At 40.7% G+C, this 15,754-nt stretch overlaps 1 protein-coding gene across 6 annotated transcripts in view; it reads right to left on the minus strand.

Annotated features, from left to right (window-relative positions):
* HDX (highly divergent homeobox) overlaps nucleotides 1–11,174 on the minus strand; it is a 31,059-nt gene extending 19,885 nt beyond the window's left edge. Inside the window, exons 1-4 of one of the 6 annotated variants that reach the window (XM_087940970.1) lie at nucleotides 10,253–10,393; nucleotides 7,369–7,420; nucleotides 6,458–6,617; nucleotides 761–907 (exon numbers count right to left, since the gene is read on the minus strand). In XM_087940970.1, coding sequence (XP_087797096.1) covers nucleotides 761–907 — 147 coding nt within the window. In that variant the 5' untranslated portion in view covers nucleotides 6,458–6,617; nucleotides 7,369–7,420; nucleotides 10,253–10,393. Of the gene's footprint in view, nucleotides 1–760; nucleotides 908–6,457; nucleotides 6,618–7,368; nucleotides 7,421–10,252; nucleotides 10,518–11,109 lie in introns of those variants that run through there. The other 5 variants (XM_087940971.1, XM_026703024.2, XM_087940969.1 and 2 more) reach the window with 5 other exon arrangements.
* Between the last annotated feature and the right edge of the window lie 4,580 nt (nucleotides 11,175–15,754).

A 15,754-nucleotide genomic window follows, 5' to 3' on the forward strand; every position in this document is an offset into this window, starting at 1 on the left:
GGCCTTATTATATGAGAAACACGGTAGTAGAGGTGTTATGAAGCCAATTATATAACAACCTGACTTGCCTAATACAGTTTTTTTTTTACAAATGCAATTTGTTGTATGAATGCTTTAAACTTACAGTTGCACACTTACAATAATGTAAGTGTTCCTTCCTTCTTGAATTATCACACACAGAGGGGCTCTTGTGCGCTTTATACCCACTGAAAGTCTGTAGAGATTCTCAGTCATCCAGGTCATTGGTTGTCCCAAAGGTGCTTTTTTCAGGAGGCAACTGGACTTCCTTGTTTTTTCTTTTGAAGACGTTTCGCTTCTCATCTAAGAAGCTTCTTCAGCTCTGACAGGATAATCTTTCCATTCCCTATTATCCTGTCAAAAATGAGGAAGCTTCTTGGATGAGAAGTGAAATGTCTTCAAAAGAAAAAAAAAACCAAGAAACCTTTGGGTTTATACCCACCGCTATAGTTAAATAAATAAATAAATACAAATACACTCTTCTTAAATTTAATCATTTTGTATTATGTTTTTTTTTTACCCTTTTTGTCCTGCAACAGTGAGATGGGTGGCATGTAAGTTTAATAAATTTAATAAATAAAATAGAAAGGTTTTCAACAGAAATTTCTAAACACATATTCTATTGAAGCATAAAGCTACTGGTTTTCTTTTTATGGCTCCATGCCCTGTAGATAAGGTAAGCAAACACCTGTGCCTGTTAAGACTGTCATGTAAATTTGAGCATGGAAACCTCAGTACTTACCCTGACTACACTGAAGTCCAGCTTAGTTTCTTGTGCACACTGTAATATGAGCTGAAAGCAATTTTTACTCTGATTTGTCATTCCATTTTCATAGTAACGCTGCAATATCCTCTGTTGTTCTGCAGTAAATACAGAACGCAGATTCATCTAAAAATAAAAGAAGATACTCTGAAAAGAGGAATAATTTAATACTTACAGGGCATTAAAAAAAAAAGTACAGGCTCCCATTTATTTAAAGAAATAGAAAACTACAGCAGACTGACTCTAATTTATTCCGATTCCCCAGTGAATATTCTTAAATATAATTTACAAACACTCGAAAACAAAACGCAGTAACTATTCACATTCAGGAATTAAGTGTAGCTCAACACAAACAGAACTCCGATACTATTAAAAAGATTAAAAGGGTGTTTTACTAGAGAAAAACGGGCTTTGTCTCTTCTTAGTAACACTCAAACAAAACAAGCAAGTAAACAAGAAAAAGGGATACAGAGTGAAGTTGCAGGCAGAGAGAGGTCTTGGTTCTCTATTGATCCCAGAGACACAATTGTGAAACCTAATTCACTTTTTCCTGACCTGAGTCTCTTTTATTGCCCCCGATGAATGCTAAGTAGGCTAAGATTAATGTGATTTGTCGCCTCAGATATCTGCAAAGTTGCAGAGAGGACTGATAGAGCAGTCTATCACTAAGCTCTAAGCTTACAGGAAGCTCTTGGCTTGCAACCATTCACTTAGTGACTGTTTGAAGTTACAACGCCACTGAAAAAAGTGATTTATGACTGTTTTTCACACTCACGACCATCACAGCACCTCCATGGTCACATGATCAAAATTCAGAGGCTTGGCAACGGACTCATAGTTATGACGGTTGCAGTGACCATGATTTTGTGACCTTCTCACAAGCAAAGTCAATTGGGAAGCCGGATTCATTTAACAATGGCGTTACTTGCTTAACAACTGCAGTGATTCGCTTAACAACGGTGGTGTGAAAAATGAGTAAAATGGGGCAACGTTCAGTTAACAAACATTTCACTTAGCAACAAAAATTTAGGGCTCAATTGTGATCGTAAGTTGAGGACTGTCTGAATTAGTTACTATAGTTTGTAAACACTAGCTGGAAATGAGACAGTATAGTATGAAATGAGCCAGACATGATTTGTCCAGTAATCTATAATGAGGTTATCATTATGGCTTTATCCAACCCATGGCAAAATGTGACATGTTATATTGCAGTCATTTGGATGCAGTATTGCAGGCTAATTCTGCTGACTGCCAGCAGTTTGATTCTCACTGGCTCAAGATTGACTCAGCCTTCCATCCTTCTGAGGTCAATAAAATGAGGACCCAGATTGTTGGGGGCAAGAGGCTGACTCTGTAAACCGCTTAGAGAGGGTTGTAAAAGCACTGTGAAGTGGTATACCCAGTCTAAGTGCTACTGCTATATAAAAGCCGTAGTGGTGTACTTGTTAAAATGCAGTACTACAGGCTAACTCACTGCCAGCAGTTCAATTCTGATCAGCTCAAGGTTGACTCAGCCTTCCATCCTTCCGAGGTCAGTAAAATGAAGACCCAGATTGTTGGGGGCAAGAGGCTGACTCTGTAAACTAGTTAGAGAGGGCTGTAAAGCACTGTGAAGCAGTATATCAGTCTAAGTGCTATTAACATTGTTATGTTAATACCAAATATATGTTGTTATATCATACAGATTCTGTCAAGCAAACATATTTTCTTAACATTGTTGGTGGTTTTGGCTAAGACATACTTTGATTTTCTTGAATATTCAAACTGCCCAAGGAGCTGCTGGTACAGTTCTACAGAGGAATTATTGAGTCTGTCATCTGCACCTCTATAGCTGTCTGGTTTGGTTCTGCAACCCAACAGGACAGACGCAGACTTCAGAGGATAATTAGGACTGCAGAAAAAACAATGACTACCAACCTGCCTTCCATTGAAGACTTGTATACCGCACGAGTCAAAAAGAGGGCTGTGAAAATATCTACAGACCCCTCATATCCCGGACATAAACTGTTTCAACTCCTTCCCTTAAAACGACGCTATAGGGCACTGCACAGCAGAACAACTAGACACAAGGGGAGTTTTCCCCCGAAAGCCATCACTCTGCTGAACACATAATTCCCTCAACACTGTCCAAATATTTACAAAGTCTGCACTAATATTACTATTAATCTTCTCATCACTCCTTATCACCCACCCCATCCCACTTGTGACTGTCGCTTGTATCCTTACGATTTATATTGTTTCCTAGTATGATTTGTTGATTGTACGCTCTGACTATCATTTAGTGTTGTACCTTATGATTCTTGACTCTTAACGAATGTATCTTTTCTTTTATGTATACTGAGAGCTTATGCACTAGAGACAAATTCCTTGTGTGTCCAGACACACGTGGCCAATAAAGAATTCTATTCTATTCTAATTCTAGTTCGGCTGCACCACCAGCATAGCATAGTCTAAGAAAGAACATGGACACTGCTTGAGCAGCTGTTTCTCCTGTTTTCTGCTCCTGTTGTGTGCTACTTCCTTAATAACAGAGGTGAGCAAGATGCTGATCTATATCTCAGTTGAAAGTTGTTCCTCTTTTGACAACCTTGCATCAATATATTGGGATTATCAATCAGGTTCTCAGAGGTGCCTATTGATCCCATTCTTTAAACAGAGAGACATCAAGTTTGACGGAAAAGTCAATAGCTGAAACGAAGCAAACACTAATGAAAACGACTTCCGATAGAAGTCAGTGAACAAAGAAATGATACAAATCAATGCTAAAAATACTTCTGCTAAAGCCATTTCAAGATTGCGAGTTAGCTGTTATTTCCAGTAGGTATGCTATGGAAGGGGTCACCAACCTTTTGGACCTCAGGGACCACCAAACTCACAATTTTAACTCCTGTGGACCACTAATATGAATTTTAACAGATGGTGGCTTGCTGACATTTTCCCAGAAAGCAGCAGAGACCCTGGGAAAATCCCCCAAAAGGTCTGCAGGAAAATTCCCTACCCCGTTTTCTTACTGATCGATCATTCTTTATTTGGGACCGCAGGATACCATCTCCAGCTCCGTTCACAAGGAGAGAGAGGGAGGGAGGGAGGGGGAGAGAGAGAGAGACAGAGACTGACTTTTGGCTTCATGCAAGGGAAGCAGCAGAAGTCTTTCTTTCTTTCTCTCCCCCAAACTCCACCAGAAACGAGTCTTTGCTGGCACAGCCTCTTGGAGCAGGAGGCCTTGCAAGGTCCCAAAGACTCATTTCTGGTGGAGTTTGGGGGAGAGAAAGAAAGACTTTTGCTGCTTTCCTTGCATGCAGCCAAAAGAAGAAGAAGAAAGAAACGGAAAGAAGCAGCCCAGTGGCCAGGCCAGGTGTCCCTCGGCCCTTTCTCCCCTCTCCTCACTACCTTGTGATGTGATGCAAGTCTTGTGTTCCCACAGGCCATGTGGGCAGCGCAGCCTTGTGTTCCTGCGCAGCCTGGATTAATTCCTTTGGGGGTGACATTACTCTGCGGAGCACCAAAATTTTCTCATGGACCATCAGTGGTCCCTGGCCCACTGGTTGGCAACCACTGTGCTATAGCACTAGCACTTAGACTTATAGACTTCACAGTGTTTTACAGCCCTCTCTAAGCCATTTACAGAGTCAGCCTATTGCCCCCAACAATCTGGGTCCTCATTTTACCCACCTCGGAACGATGGAAGGCTGAGCCAACTTTGAGCTGGTCAGGATCAAACTGCTGGCAGTGAGCAGTGAATTAGCCCTGCAGTACTGCGCCACCATGTCTCTTAAGAAAGTAGACATTAACCCACAAATTACACTGAGATTCAATGTTTTTGTGCTGAGTGATAACAACCATCCTACCGTTATTAACTTACAAGTAGTCCTTGACTTACAACAGTCTGTTTGGTGACTGTTCTGGCTTCTCCATTTGCCACCTTCCGACAAGCAAAGTCAGTGGGGAAGCCAGATCCACTTAACAACTGGGTTACTAACTTAACTACAACAGAGATTCACTTAACAACGGTGGCAATAAAAGTTGTAAAATCAGGCAAAATTCACTTATCTCGCTTCACAGCGGAAATGATGGACTCAATTGTGGTTGTAAGTCAAGGACTATCTATATTTTAAAATAAATGTGATCCCATCAGATGCATCCGTAACAGATCATTGAAGTGTTCTGAATGCTTTTCTATTTCAAAAACGTTGACAGGATCATCTAAGTGACCTAGGCCAACTAAGTTGTTTCTATAATAACAACAGAATAGCAGAGTTGGAAGGGACCTTGGAGGTCTTCTAGTCCAACCCTCTGCTGAAGTGGGAAACCATATACAATTTCAGATAAATGGTTGTCCAATCTTTTCTTAAAAACCTCCAGTGTTGGAGCATTCACAACTTCTGGAGCAAGCCATTCCATTCATTAATCACAAGTAGCTTCTGGTACATGTAAAATAATGGCATGACACATTTCTTTATCTTTAAGGTGACACAAGATGTACGAAAAACTCAACAGCACATTTGTTCTTCTCTAGCTCTATTGTGAAGGAAACCATATGTTCAGTTCCATAGAAGGCTTAAATTGGCTAGAACCACTCCGAGGATTCCTTCCCCCCCCTCCTTATGATACCCAAAACACAAGTATTGACATATCAACACAAGCTTAGACTTAATTGGAAAACCATATATAAATGTGTAACCTCTTGTAATTTTCATGCCACAAAAAAACAAATAAACAGAGCCTTCCACTACTATAGCCACATAGCAAATGATAAAAAGGCATGCATAAGATATAAGGTGGAGTAGATGTTATTCTTTACTGCCATAATTGAGGAAGCCAGTTTGGTCTAGTGGTTAAGGCACCAGGTTAGAAACCATGAGATCGTGAGTTCAAGTCTTGCCTTAGCCAGGAAAGCCAGCTGAGTGCCAAAGCCATTGAGGGCCAATCACCAGCAGACGGGGTGAGTTCTAATCTCACCTTAGTCATGAAGCCAATTAGGTGACTTTGGACCAGTCACTCTCTCTCAACCCATCCCACCTCACAGGGTTGTTGTTGTGGAGAAAACAAGAGGAGGAGGAAGGAAGATGTGTTGGATGTGATCACTGCCTTGAGTGGTGAAAATAATAAAGGAAGGAAATGAATGAACAAATAATCAGTGCAATGCACCCTATCAGAATGATTCGTATTCATATCGTATTTCATAAAATATAAATTTTGTTCCTTGCTGACAAGTTGCAAAGAAGATACCATACAAATACTGATTCTGGAACAATGAGTGATTCTGTATGTTTCTCCCCAGAAATTTCTATAAGCTAGCTTTTAGTCAAAGACTGCCACCTAAAGTCAACAGAAATTGATGCTGCCCATACTCTCCCCTAAATATATTAATTTACTGTTCAGGTTTATGTAGGGAAGGCATGAACAGAAAAATGAAGAACATTATACCAAACTGAGCAACTACATAGGAAGTCCAACATATGAAAGCTAACAGAACAAATGCTGGTTTGCAACCAACGTGCAATTAGTTGCAACTCACAAAACCCCAGGGTTGGATAGAACTCCACTTGAGAAAGAAAGCCAGCCTTTTTTTCCTAATGGAAAGGAACTTTGATTTGACTGAATGTTTCAATTTACTACCATATATCCACGCTATTATTGTGGCAGATATTGATTCAAAACAAGAACAAAAGCTACCTTGGTAGAGAAACAAAGAGAAACAAAGTCGTGGATGTTCCATCACTGGAGGCTTTTAAGAAGAGATTGGACGGCCATTTGTCTGGAATGGTATAGGGTTTCCTGCTTGAGAAGTAGGCTGGACTAGAAGACCTCCAAGGTCCCTCCCAACTCCGTTATTCTGCAAGAGAATAATACGAGAGCCGGTTGGATGGAGTGATGAAACCAGGAGTTCTAGGTCTTCCTTTCTCATGAAAGCCAGTGACATGACTGGTCCAGTTGCTCTCTCTCTGTGCCCAGCCTCATAGGGTTGGGGTGACAAAAAAAAAGGGCAATGCAGGAGAACCAAGTAATTTTACCACATTGAATTATATGTAAAAAGGGGGGAAGGTAAAACTATCTGGCTGACCAGGCGACCAAGAACCATTGTAATAGTACAATTCCCAATTATCTTTTCAGGATTTTAGATAGAAGTTGGAGAGCATGAAAAAGAAATTAGACAAACATATACAGGGATGGATTTGAAACTTAACCATTCACAGAAACCCCACCCCAGCTTCAGATACCAATTTCTAAACATGGATTAGAGACCCTGCAAACTGGTATCTCCCATGTCAGGAGGCCAGGAAGGGTATAAGGCTTTGAAAATTTTAAAAAAACAAACACGTGGTTGACAGATTTATTGGAACCAACAGGAATGTAGTCTCCCTCACAGCTGCCAGCTCCCGGATTGACCAAAGCAACCTCAGCTTGACGCCAGCTTAAAATTAGACGAGACAAATTACATAACTTCATGTCATGACTTCAAAGCAATATATATATATATATACATATACATATATACATATATACATATATATATATATATATATATATATATATATATATATATATATATATATATAAACCACATAAGCAATCCTCACTATTACCTCCATATTGTAGATCATGGGTGGGTACTGCTCTGAAGCCACATCTCACTCCCTGAAATTATTAAGCAATGCTGTAATTCAAAGCACAAGTCTTACAGAATACCAGTATCATCTGAATCTATTATTTATTTTTATTCATCTATTCACCCATTTATTCGTTCATTCAATTTCTATAACCACCCATCCGATTGACGGTCCCTAGAAAACGGCACCAAGAGTTCATCGTCAGAAAAGTATCTTTCCTCAAAGTGAAGGGCCTGGACGTTGTACTGTTGGCATGTTTTCGGTCACTATTCAAACAGTTCTTTAAAAAAATGAATGAAACCACGAAAGACCCGTGCCTATGCATATGAAGCTGCTCATTCCTCAAAAGCATAATGGACTATTCCATTGTTCTCCCAGTTGAGGCTTCTCTCAACATGACACCTTGCCTTGGTATATTCCACAAAGCTCACATGCCATTCATGCTTTTGCATTTGAGGCATGACATTAAAGCCATTTTATTTTATTCCCACAGGCACCTGTTTGCCTGACTATTTTTATGCTTGATTTTTTTTTTTGGTAGCTTCCTTTGTTCTGTCGTGTCCTACTTTGGAGACAAATGTTGAAGATGCAATATATTAACTATAGGAAAACTTAGAATTTTCTTAGCATGCTGAGCTGACTAATGCAATACAGATTTCATTTCAAAGTCAAATTAAGCTGAATAGAACAGAATATATAGAGAGTAGAGTAGAATATAGAATAGAAAAGAATCATAGGGAGCCTCTGTAGCGCAGTGGTTAGAGTGTAGTACTGCAGGCTACTTCTGCTGACTGCTGGCTGACTGCAATTTGGCAATTTGAATCTCACCAGGCTCAAGGCTGACTCACCCTTTCATCCTTCCGAGGTGGGTAAAATGAGGACCCAGATTGTTGGGGGCAATATACTGATTCTGTAAACTGTTTACAGAGGGCTGTAAAGCACTGTGAAGCGGTATATAAGTCCAAGTGCTATTGCTATAAATTAAATAAATAGATCAGACAATAGGTAAAGGTAAAGGTTCCCCTTGCACATAGGTGCTAGTTGTTTCCGGCTCTAGGGGGCAGTGCTCATCTCTGTTACAAAGCCGAAGAGTCAGCGCTGTCCGAAGTCGTCTCCATGGTCCAGTGGCCTGCATGACTAAACGCCGCAGGTGCATGGAAGACTGTTATCTTCCCACGAAAGTGATCCCTATTTTTCTACTTGCATTTTTTATGTGCTTTCAAACTGCTAGGTTGGCAGAAGCTGGGAGAAGTAACGGAGCTCACTCTGTTATGCGGCGCTAGGGATTCGAATTGCCGACTCTTCTGATCAACAAGCTCAGCATCTTACCCACTGAGCCAACACAGAGCCTATGTCATGCATTTCCTAGTGGGGAATGCATACTCATCTTTACATTTAAGTTAAATTAAACTAAGCAAAAACTCTTTTCTGAAATACCGGAAGCTTGCAATGCTCCCATTTTCAAAGCACTGGTCAGTTACTACGGTTGCAGATTAAGGAGCGTGCATAAGTGCACCATCGTGCCTACCATCCCTGTCCTATTGTTTCCATTTATTCATACCTATTTTCTGTATTTCTTATTCATGTTTATACTTATATCTATTATCTCGTGAGCGATTGACAAATATATAAAATAAATAGCATGGAATGATGTTTGTAATTACAAGAGGTGTTAATCACTTGATTCCTAGAGAGGAATCATTAGTGTAGCAGCCTAATGTAACCTTTTGACACACATTAATTGGCATTGGCATAATATTCTAATCCAGTCTTTCTCAATCTTGGCAACTTTTAAGATGTCTGTACTTTCAACTCCCAGAATTCCTCAGCCAGCATGCTTCGAGATCTGTGGATTTCAAAACTCCCAGAATCCCCCAGTCAAATTGCTGGTTGAGGATTTTGGGAGTTGAGGCCCGCAGAACTTAGGGTCTCCAAGGTTAACTTAACAGAATAACAGAGTTGGAAGAGATCTTGGAGGTCTTCTAGTCCAACCCCCCTGCACTAATCCATGGCTTAACAAACCATGTTTGATTGAATGAAACCAGCTGTCTGATGTCAGGTACAACACTATGAAACATACAGAAAATCTTCTGATTGGATTCACGTCAATAAACTGTTGTATTTTTCATATGGCATTTTATAGCACGAGAAGCACTGAGGCAGAGGCAGAAATAACTTTTAAAAATAGACAAAGCCTATTTCGGTATTATTTTAGCGGACAAACTCCAGGCAGATGACTCAAAAAGCTCATTTTTTGACAGATGTCATAAGATATGTTTGCAAACCACTTTTTTTTTATTTAAAGAACCAGCTGCCTGCATGAAAGGCAAACGCTGGACCGACACCAAAGGTATTTTGAACATCGCCGGCCGCCTTCCTCCTCCTCCCCCCCCCCCCCGCCTGCCCAAATCGACTTTTACGTACAAAAAAAAAAAAAGACGAAGGTACGTAAAGCGAGGGCAGTCCGGCGACGGAGCGCTCTTCTGCGCAGGCGCAGCCTTCCCTCGCGCTCCAGCCGACGGTTCCAAGCGTCGGTTGCCGCAGATCGAGCGAAGCGAACGGCACGCATGCGCGTCCCGAGTTCTGCTCCGCGAGCTCCGGACTGAAGCCCCGAAACTCGTCAATTCTTTCCCTCTTTCCCCCCCAACCTCCTTTCTCCGTCGGCCCCTTGCCCGCCAAGACGTAAACCGAAGAAGGGCCGTTCTCGCAGGCTCATCCTCGACAAGGCCTGGCGGGAAGGCCGCCCCCCCTTCCCCACACCTTCCCTCACCGTCGCCCCTCCCCCCTCCGGGGCCGCGCGCCCTCCCCGCCCCTCCCCCGTCCCCGGCCGCCAGCCCACCCCCCCTTCTACCGGACCCACCGTGCTCTGTGGGGCGGGCGGGGCGGCCACGGGGGGCCCCAGGGCTCCGAATTCAGCCGGTTTCGGCTGGGTCGGTCCCGGCGTCACACAATGAAATCAGCGCCTCCGATCATTAATTCTCATCATGATCGTGACGTCAGCGTAGACAGCGGCCAATCGCCGCTCGAGATCAGCGCCGGCCGGGACAGTCTCTGCCCCCGCCTCTCAAGCCTCGGGGAGAGACTCTTGCGAGGAACAGCCCGCTTTGCGCGCGCCGGGATGGTGTGGGGAGGGGGGCTCCGCGCACGCGCTTTGAAAGGAACATCGGCGGCGGGGGCGATGCTTGGCCGGCAACAGCCTGCCTGCCTGCTTGGCCGGAGTGGAAGGAGGAGTGGCGCGTTCCGGGAACGGCGGCTCGGGACTCGAGTCCGCCAGGCTTTTCCTGGGCTTTGCAAAGGGGGGCGGGGGGGGGAGGTGCTGCATCCCGCCCCTTCGCTTCCCCGCAGGCGTGATGGTGGGGGTCCCTAGGGGTGGGGTGCAAGAGGGCTGGGGTTTCCCACCTGTTCCTGTTGGAAGGACCGCGATGGACCCTCTTTGCAAAGAAAAGGAGCCCAAACTGCCATGCAAGCAGCTGGGGAGGGTATGAATTGACTGGGGAGGGGGTGTGTGTTAACCTTTAGTGGGGCTGCTAAAATCAGCCTTGGGGGAGCTTTCCCGGCTAACCCCAACCCCCAATGGGGGAGCCTGAGCGCTCCTGAATTGCACCCGCCGCTCCGTTCTTCCGTTGCATATGCAGCAGCTGGACTCGTGGCAGGACTTAAAAGGGAGGTGGGGGTTGGAGGTAGGAGACATAAGAGAGTTTGGTTAGGCAAGTTTACCTGCGAGCGAGGCGCTCTCCAAGTTCCGTCTCTCGTTTGCAATTCAAGGTGAATTGCTGCAGCGTTAAAACGAGACAACTGGACTGTCTGGTTTTTCTTTGAAGACGTTTCCGCTACTCATCTGAGTGGAAGGACGGGAAGGATTGATACTCCTTGCAGACGTTCTTCCATTCCCCACCACCCAGTCAGAGCTGAAGAAGCTTCTTGGAGGAGAAGCAAAATGTCTACAGAGAAAAACAAAGTCCAGTTGCCTCTTGAACAAAGCACCTTTGGGACAACCATCACCTGGATGACTTGAGAATCTCCATAGACACTTAAAACCGGGGTGCTCACAGCATGACTGGAAGGAATGTTCCCCCCAATGACTTTGGCAGTGATTCTGATTAGTTGTCCCTAGACTGCATGCACCTGTTCTGGTTGCCATTGTTTTATCTATTTAGTTTGGCATGCGTTGCTGGAGAGTCAAAAACGGGTGCCCTCAACCCTAACTCTAGGAAAATAAAAAGTTGTTCCCGGGATTAATGTTGCTGGTAGGAATACAAGTTGCATTTGAGACAGATTTCAAGTTATTTTACCAGCAATTGTTCTTTAAATTCCATCCTGTTTGATGAGGTAGCTTGTGACCTTTTGATATATGTGCAGTAGGGATTGGTATAATAATCAGAATAACAATTTTGGACCCTCAGGTCAACCTTGGTTCCTGAGTGACTTGTCTAGACAAGCTTATTCTGTATGCCATATTTTATTTCATAGCTTTCCTCAGAATAGAATAGAAAATAGAATAAAATAGAATAGAATAGAATAGAATAGAATAGCTTTATCGTCATTGCATTCTACAAATACAATGAAATTTGAAAGCTACTCCAGTACATTGCCCCAAACACCACATCACAATCACACTATAGAGTATTTAAAAATTAAAATAATTATAATAATGATTAAAAACCTAGTCTAAATCCTATCTAAAACATATAGTAATTTAGATAGTTTTAAAATGCCACTATATACATAGGGCTAAATCACATCATGATTTGGATGCTATTAATTTGTCCTCACAATAAGGTCTGGAGGATCAGCTCCATTGTAATTGGTCAATTAAGGAATTCAAATGAATATTAACTGTGTGGTGGTGTTAAAAGTGGTGATTACTTTCTTAATCACCATTGTACAGTAAGCACTTTTATCCCAACTTTTGTAAAAGGATCTTGCCTTGAGATGAAATCAAATCTACATGTATTTACATGAATTTAAAATACAGGAAAATGATTGGACTTGAATAACAGAATGGCAGCTGGAAAGTCCTTAGAAATCTTCTAGTCTAGTCCAACTCTCTGTTCAAGTAGGAGACCCTATAACACTTCAGACAAATGACTGTCCAATTTCTTTTTGAAAACCTCCAGTGATGGAGCGAGCACCCACAACTTCTGGAGGCAAAGAGTTCCACTGATTAATTGTTCTGATTGTCAGGAAATTTCTCCTTAGTTCTAGGTTCTCTCCTTGAATAGCTTCCACCCATTGCTTCTTGTCCTACGTTCAGGAGCTTTGCAGAATAATAAAGTAATGCAATTAGGTGGGAATGAAGTAGGCCAACGTATTAAAATATTTTTAATATATTCTTTAGATTTACTTTGGATACCTATCACTTATACAGTTGAAATGTATGAGGAATTTTCCCCAATAAATTACACAGTAATTACAAATGTTTGAGATGGAACATATTTTTTATATAAATTTAGTTATTTCTAAGAAAATTGTTGTGTGTTTATGCACATATATTTTTGTATGAAATGAATTGGGATTGTTCTTACGTCATAGCTATGTCTTCCGGTTATTTATCATCATCATCATTATTTGGAAGTATGCATTTCTATCCCTAAAAGCATTTAAAGTGCCTCAGAATGCAAGAAAGACCAAAAATGCCATAAAGCATACCTAAAGGATTGGAATTGAAAAGCAGTAATATCTAAAATGTACTCAGTTGCTCAGGAAATTCAGTGTGCAAATTATTAAGCTGGCCAAAAATCAAGTGGGAGGGGGAAGGAAAATGCAGGATAAATTGAATGTGCACTCAGAAGTAAATTTTGGAAACTTTTAATGATCATTCAGAAAATAACAGCCTGTGCAGAGATGGATAAATTAACCCTAGCACTTGAGGATAGAGAATCATCAGAATATTATAAAAGCTGGCAATGTTGGTATGATTGGATAGAACAAAAATAGAAAATATACTAGTAAATATTGTTAAATTGTAATAGAGGTAGTAATTACACATTCACAGTAAGACTTAGTCGTAAATGTGACACCAATAATAACAAATAAGGAACCACAGACTTGATAATGGAATTGTTTTTATTTGTTTTCTTTTTCTTTTCCTTTTTATGTTGTGTATGTGTTTGTTATTTTGGTTGTATAATCAATAAAGTTTGCTTTAAAAAAGAAAACATCCATTTTTTTAAAACAAATAGCACAGAACTGAGAAAGCATTTCCTTTTGTTTATCGTTACCACAATTCCGACCCATAAGGCAAGTTCACCTGCCAAATAATTATTTTAAAATGTAATAGCTTTTGGTTTAAGAGACGGTGAAAAGTAATCTGCACCATAACCAAAAGGAAGCTCTGTCCCAGTATATTTTCCATGCATCTACAATTCTCACAAATTTGAAGCTGAGTCAAGAAGGTGAGATTTGTATATTGCTGATAACATTTTTCCCACCACGCGTATTGCAGCGTGTAATATTTTAAAACAATTCAGGACGATTTCAATTATTATTTTGACTTGTCAGTAAAATTTTCTGGAGCTTTAAAAGCATGCAAGTTCTTTGCCTAACAAAATTAGGTCATTTAAAATTATAATCTAGTGCAAGAATGCAATCTTTAGGAAACAGGGTCAACTTTTTCTCCAACAAGATCAAAAGTAGGAGGGCAGCTGTTTCTTTGTTCAGGATCCACTAAAATGAAAACGGAAATTCAACAATGCATGCTCCCTCATTGGGAATATAATATGCAAATATAATATCCAGAGAGAATTTATTAAGCAAGAAAATAGTTAAAATCTGAGTTGTAATTGCTTATCTTTGAACTCTTGCATGGACAGCTGTATGCATGCATTGCAAATTATACCACTGCAAAATGGAACCATCATAACCATTTGAAATATGTTAATTAGAGGTTAATAATAAACATCTCTGAAAAATGTGAAAAATTTTGTTCAAAGGACTGACATAACCAGTAGACGGGCTTGAAAATTAGGAAAACCTTTCAGTAATATGGCAAGAATGTTTCTCCTTAATCCGGTGCCTTCCAAGAATTATGACTCCAAATATGGGAGATGGGAGCATTTAAATTGCTTTGAAGGAAAAGGTTTATTTATTTATTTTACACGGCACCCAACTTCCAAAAACTCTGGCTACTTTACCAATGAATGAAAAAGTTTAGAAACAAGGGAACAACAACAGAAAAACAATGATGTCACAAGGAAGTGGAAGCAGAAGTAAACTGAAGCAACGTGATCTTGTGTGAGCTTCAAGATGAGTTGGAAAATACAGAAGTGTCAAAGGTTTTGTAGAGCACATATGTTTGCAGAGAGATTTGTCTAATAGGATAGAAAGTAGGATGATAGGAGAAGAATAGAAATAAGGATCTCACAGGAGTGAAAAGGAGCTGGTGGACCAGAAGGTGATTCAGGATGAGAGAATCCAAAGCAGAAACTTGGAGAAGAAGTGGTAAAGGATAACAAAATAATAGAGTTGAAAGGGACCTTGGAGGTTTTCTAATCCAAGCAGGAAACCCTGTAGCATTCCAGACAAACGGGTTTTCCAGTCTCTTCTTAAAGGAGATGTCAGACGGGGCCTCCTTATGACCAAGAAAACCATTTGAAAAACAATGAACAGAATCGCTCATTGCAAATTGCATAAATCATATTCCACTCTTTAAAAGGGAACATTCACAGTTCAGAGGGTTAACAGGCATTATTTAAGCAGATACTGATTATGGTGAGAGAGTCCATTAAACAAAGTATACTAGGTTGAATAGCAGATCGCTCAAACCTGTAAATTATCAGCTTTGGAGAGTAATTGAAAAGGGTAGTTTTTAATCAGCATATTTAGGGATTTATGTTTGTGTGTGGAAGTGACTTGATGCTTTTACTGTCAAAACTATCATTATTTTTAAGTACATAATTGCATATTTTTGTTAGCAATAATCTTACTATTTTAATAATTTTTGAGCAGCTGTCCATGCCCAGAATTCATACTTAACTACTGGGACATGTTGGTAATGAATTCCTAAGGTATAAAGAAGGCAAAGTGCTGGCATTGCAATTAGGAACAATCATCTCAGTATACTATTATTATTGTTTATTTACAGTATTGTGAGTAACTGCAATGCTAGCTATATCACTGTTGAATGTTAGTTGATCAGTTTTCTCACTATTTTGAAGTTATTAACCTATAACGACAATATATTTAGGAACTGAATAGTATTTCACAAACAATACAATTTGGAAGGTCTTATTTCCTAAATAGTTTTTCGAGTTGGAAACAAATGAGAGCTGTATACAATAGCATGCCATCTACTGGTAAAGCAGGCATTATCAAGTATTTAAAACAATACACCTTTCATTTTCCTGCTGTAGCATTTGATTTT

Source organism: Pseudonaja textilis, chromosome 12 (genome assembly GCF_049901715.1).
Source record: "Pseudonaja textilis isolate UNSWEBS1 chromosome 12, rPseTex1.2, whole genome shotgun sequence".
In the NCBI taxonomy this organism is placed as follows: Eukaryota; Metazoa; Chordata; class Lepidosauria; order Squamata; family Elapidae; genus Pseudonaja; species Pseudonaja textilis.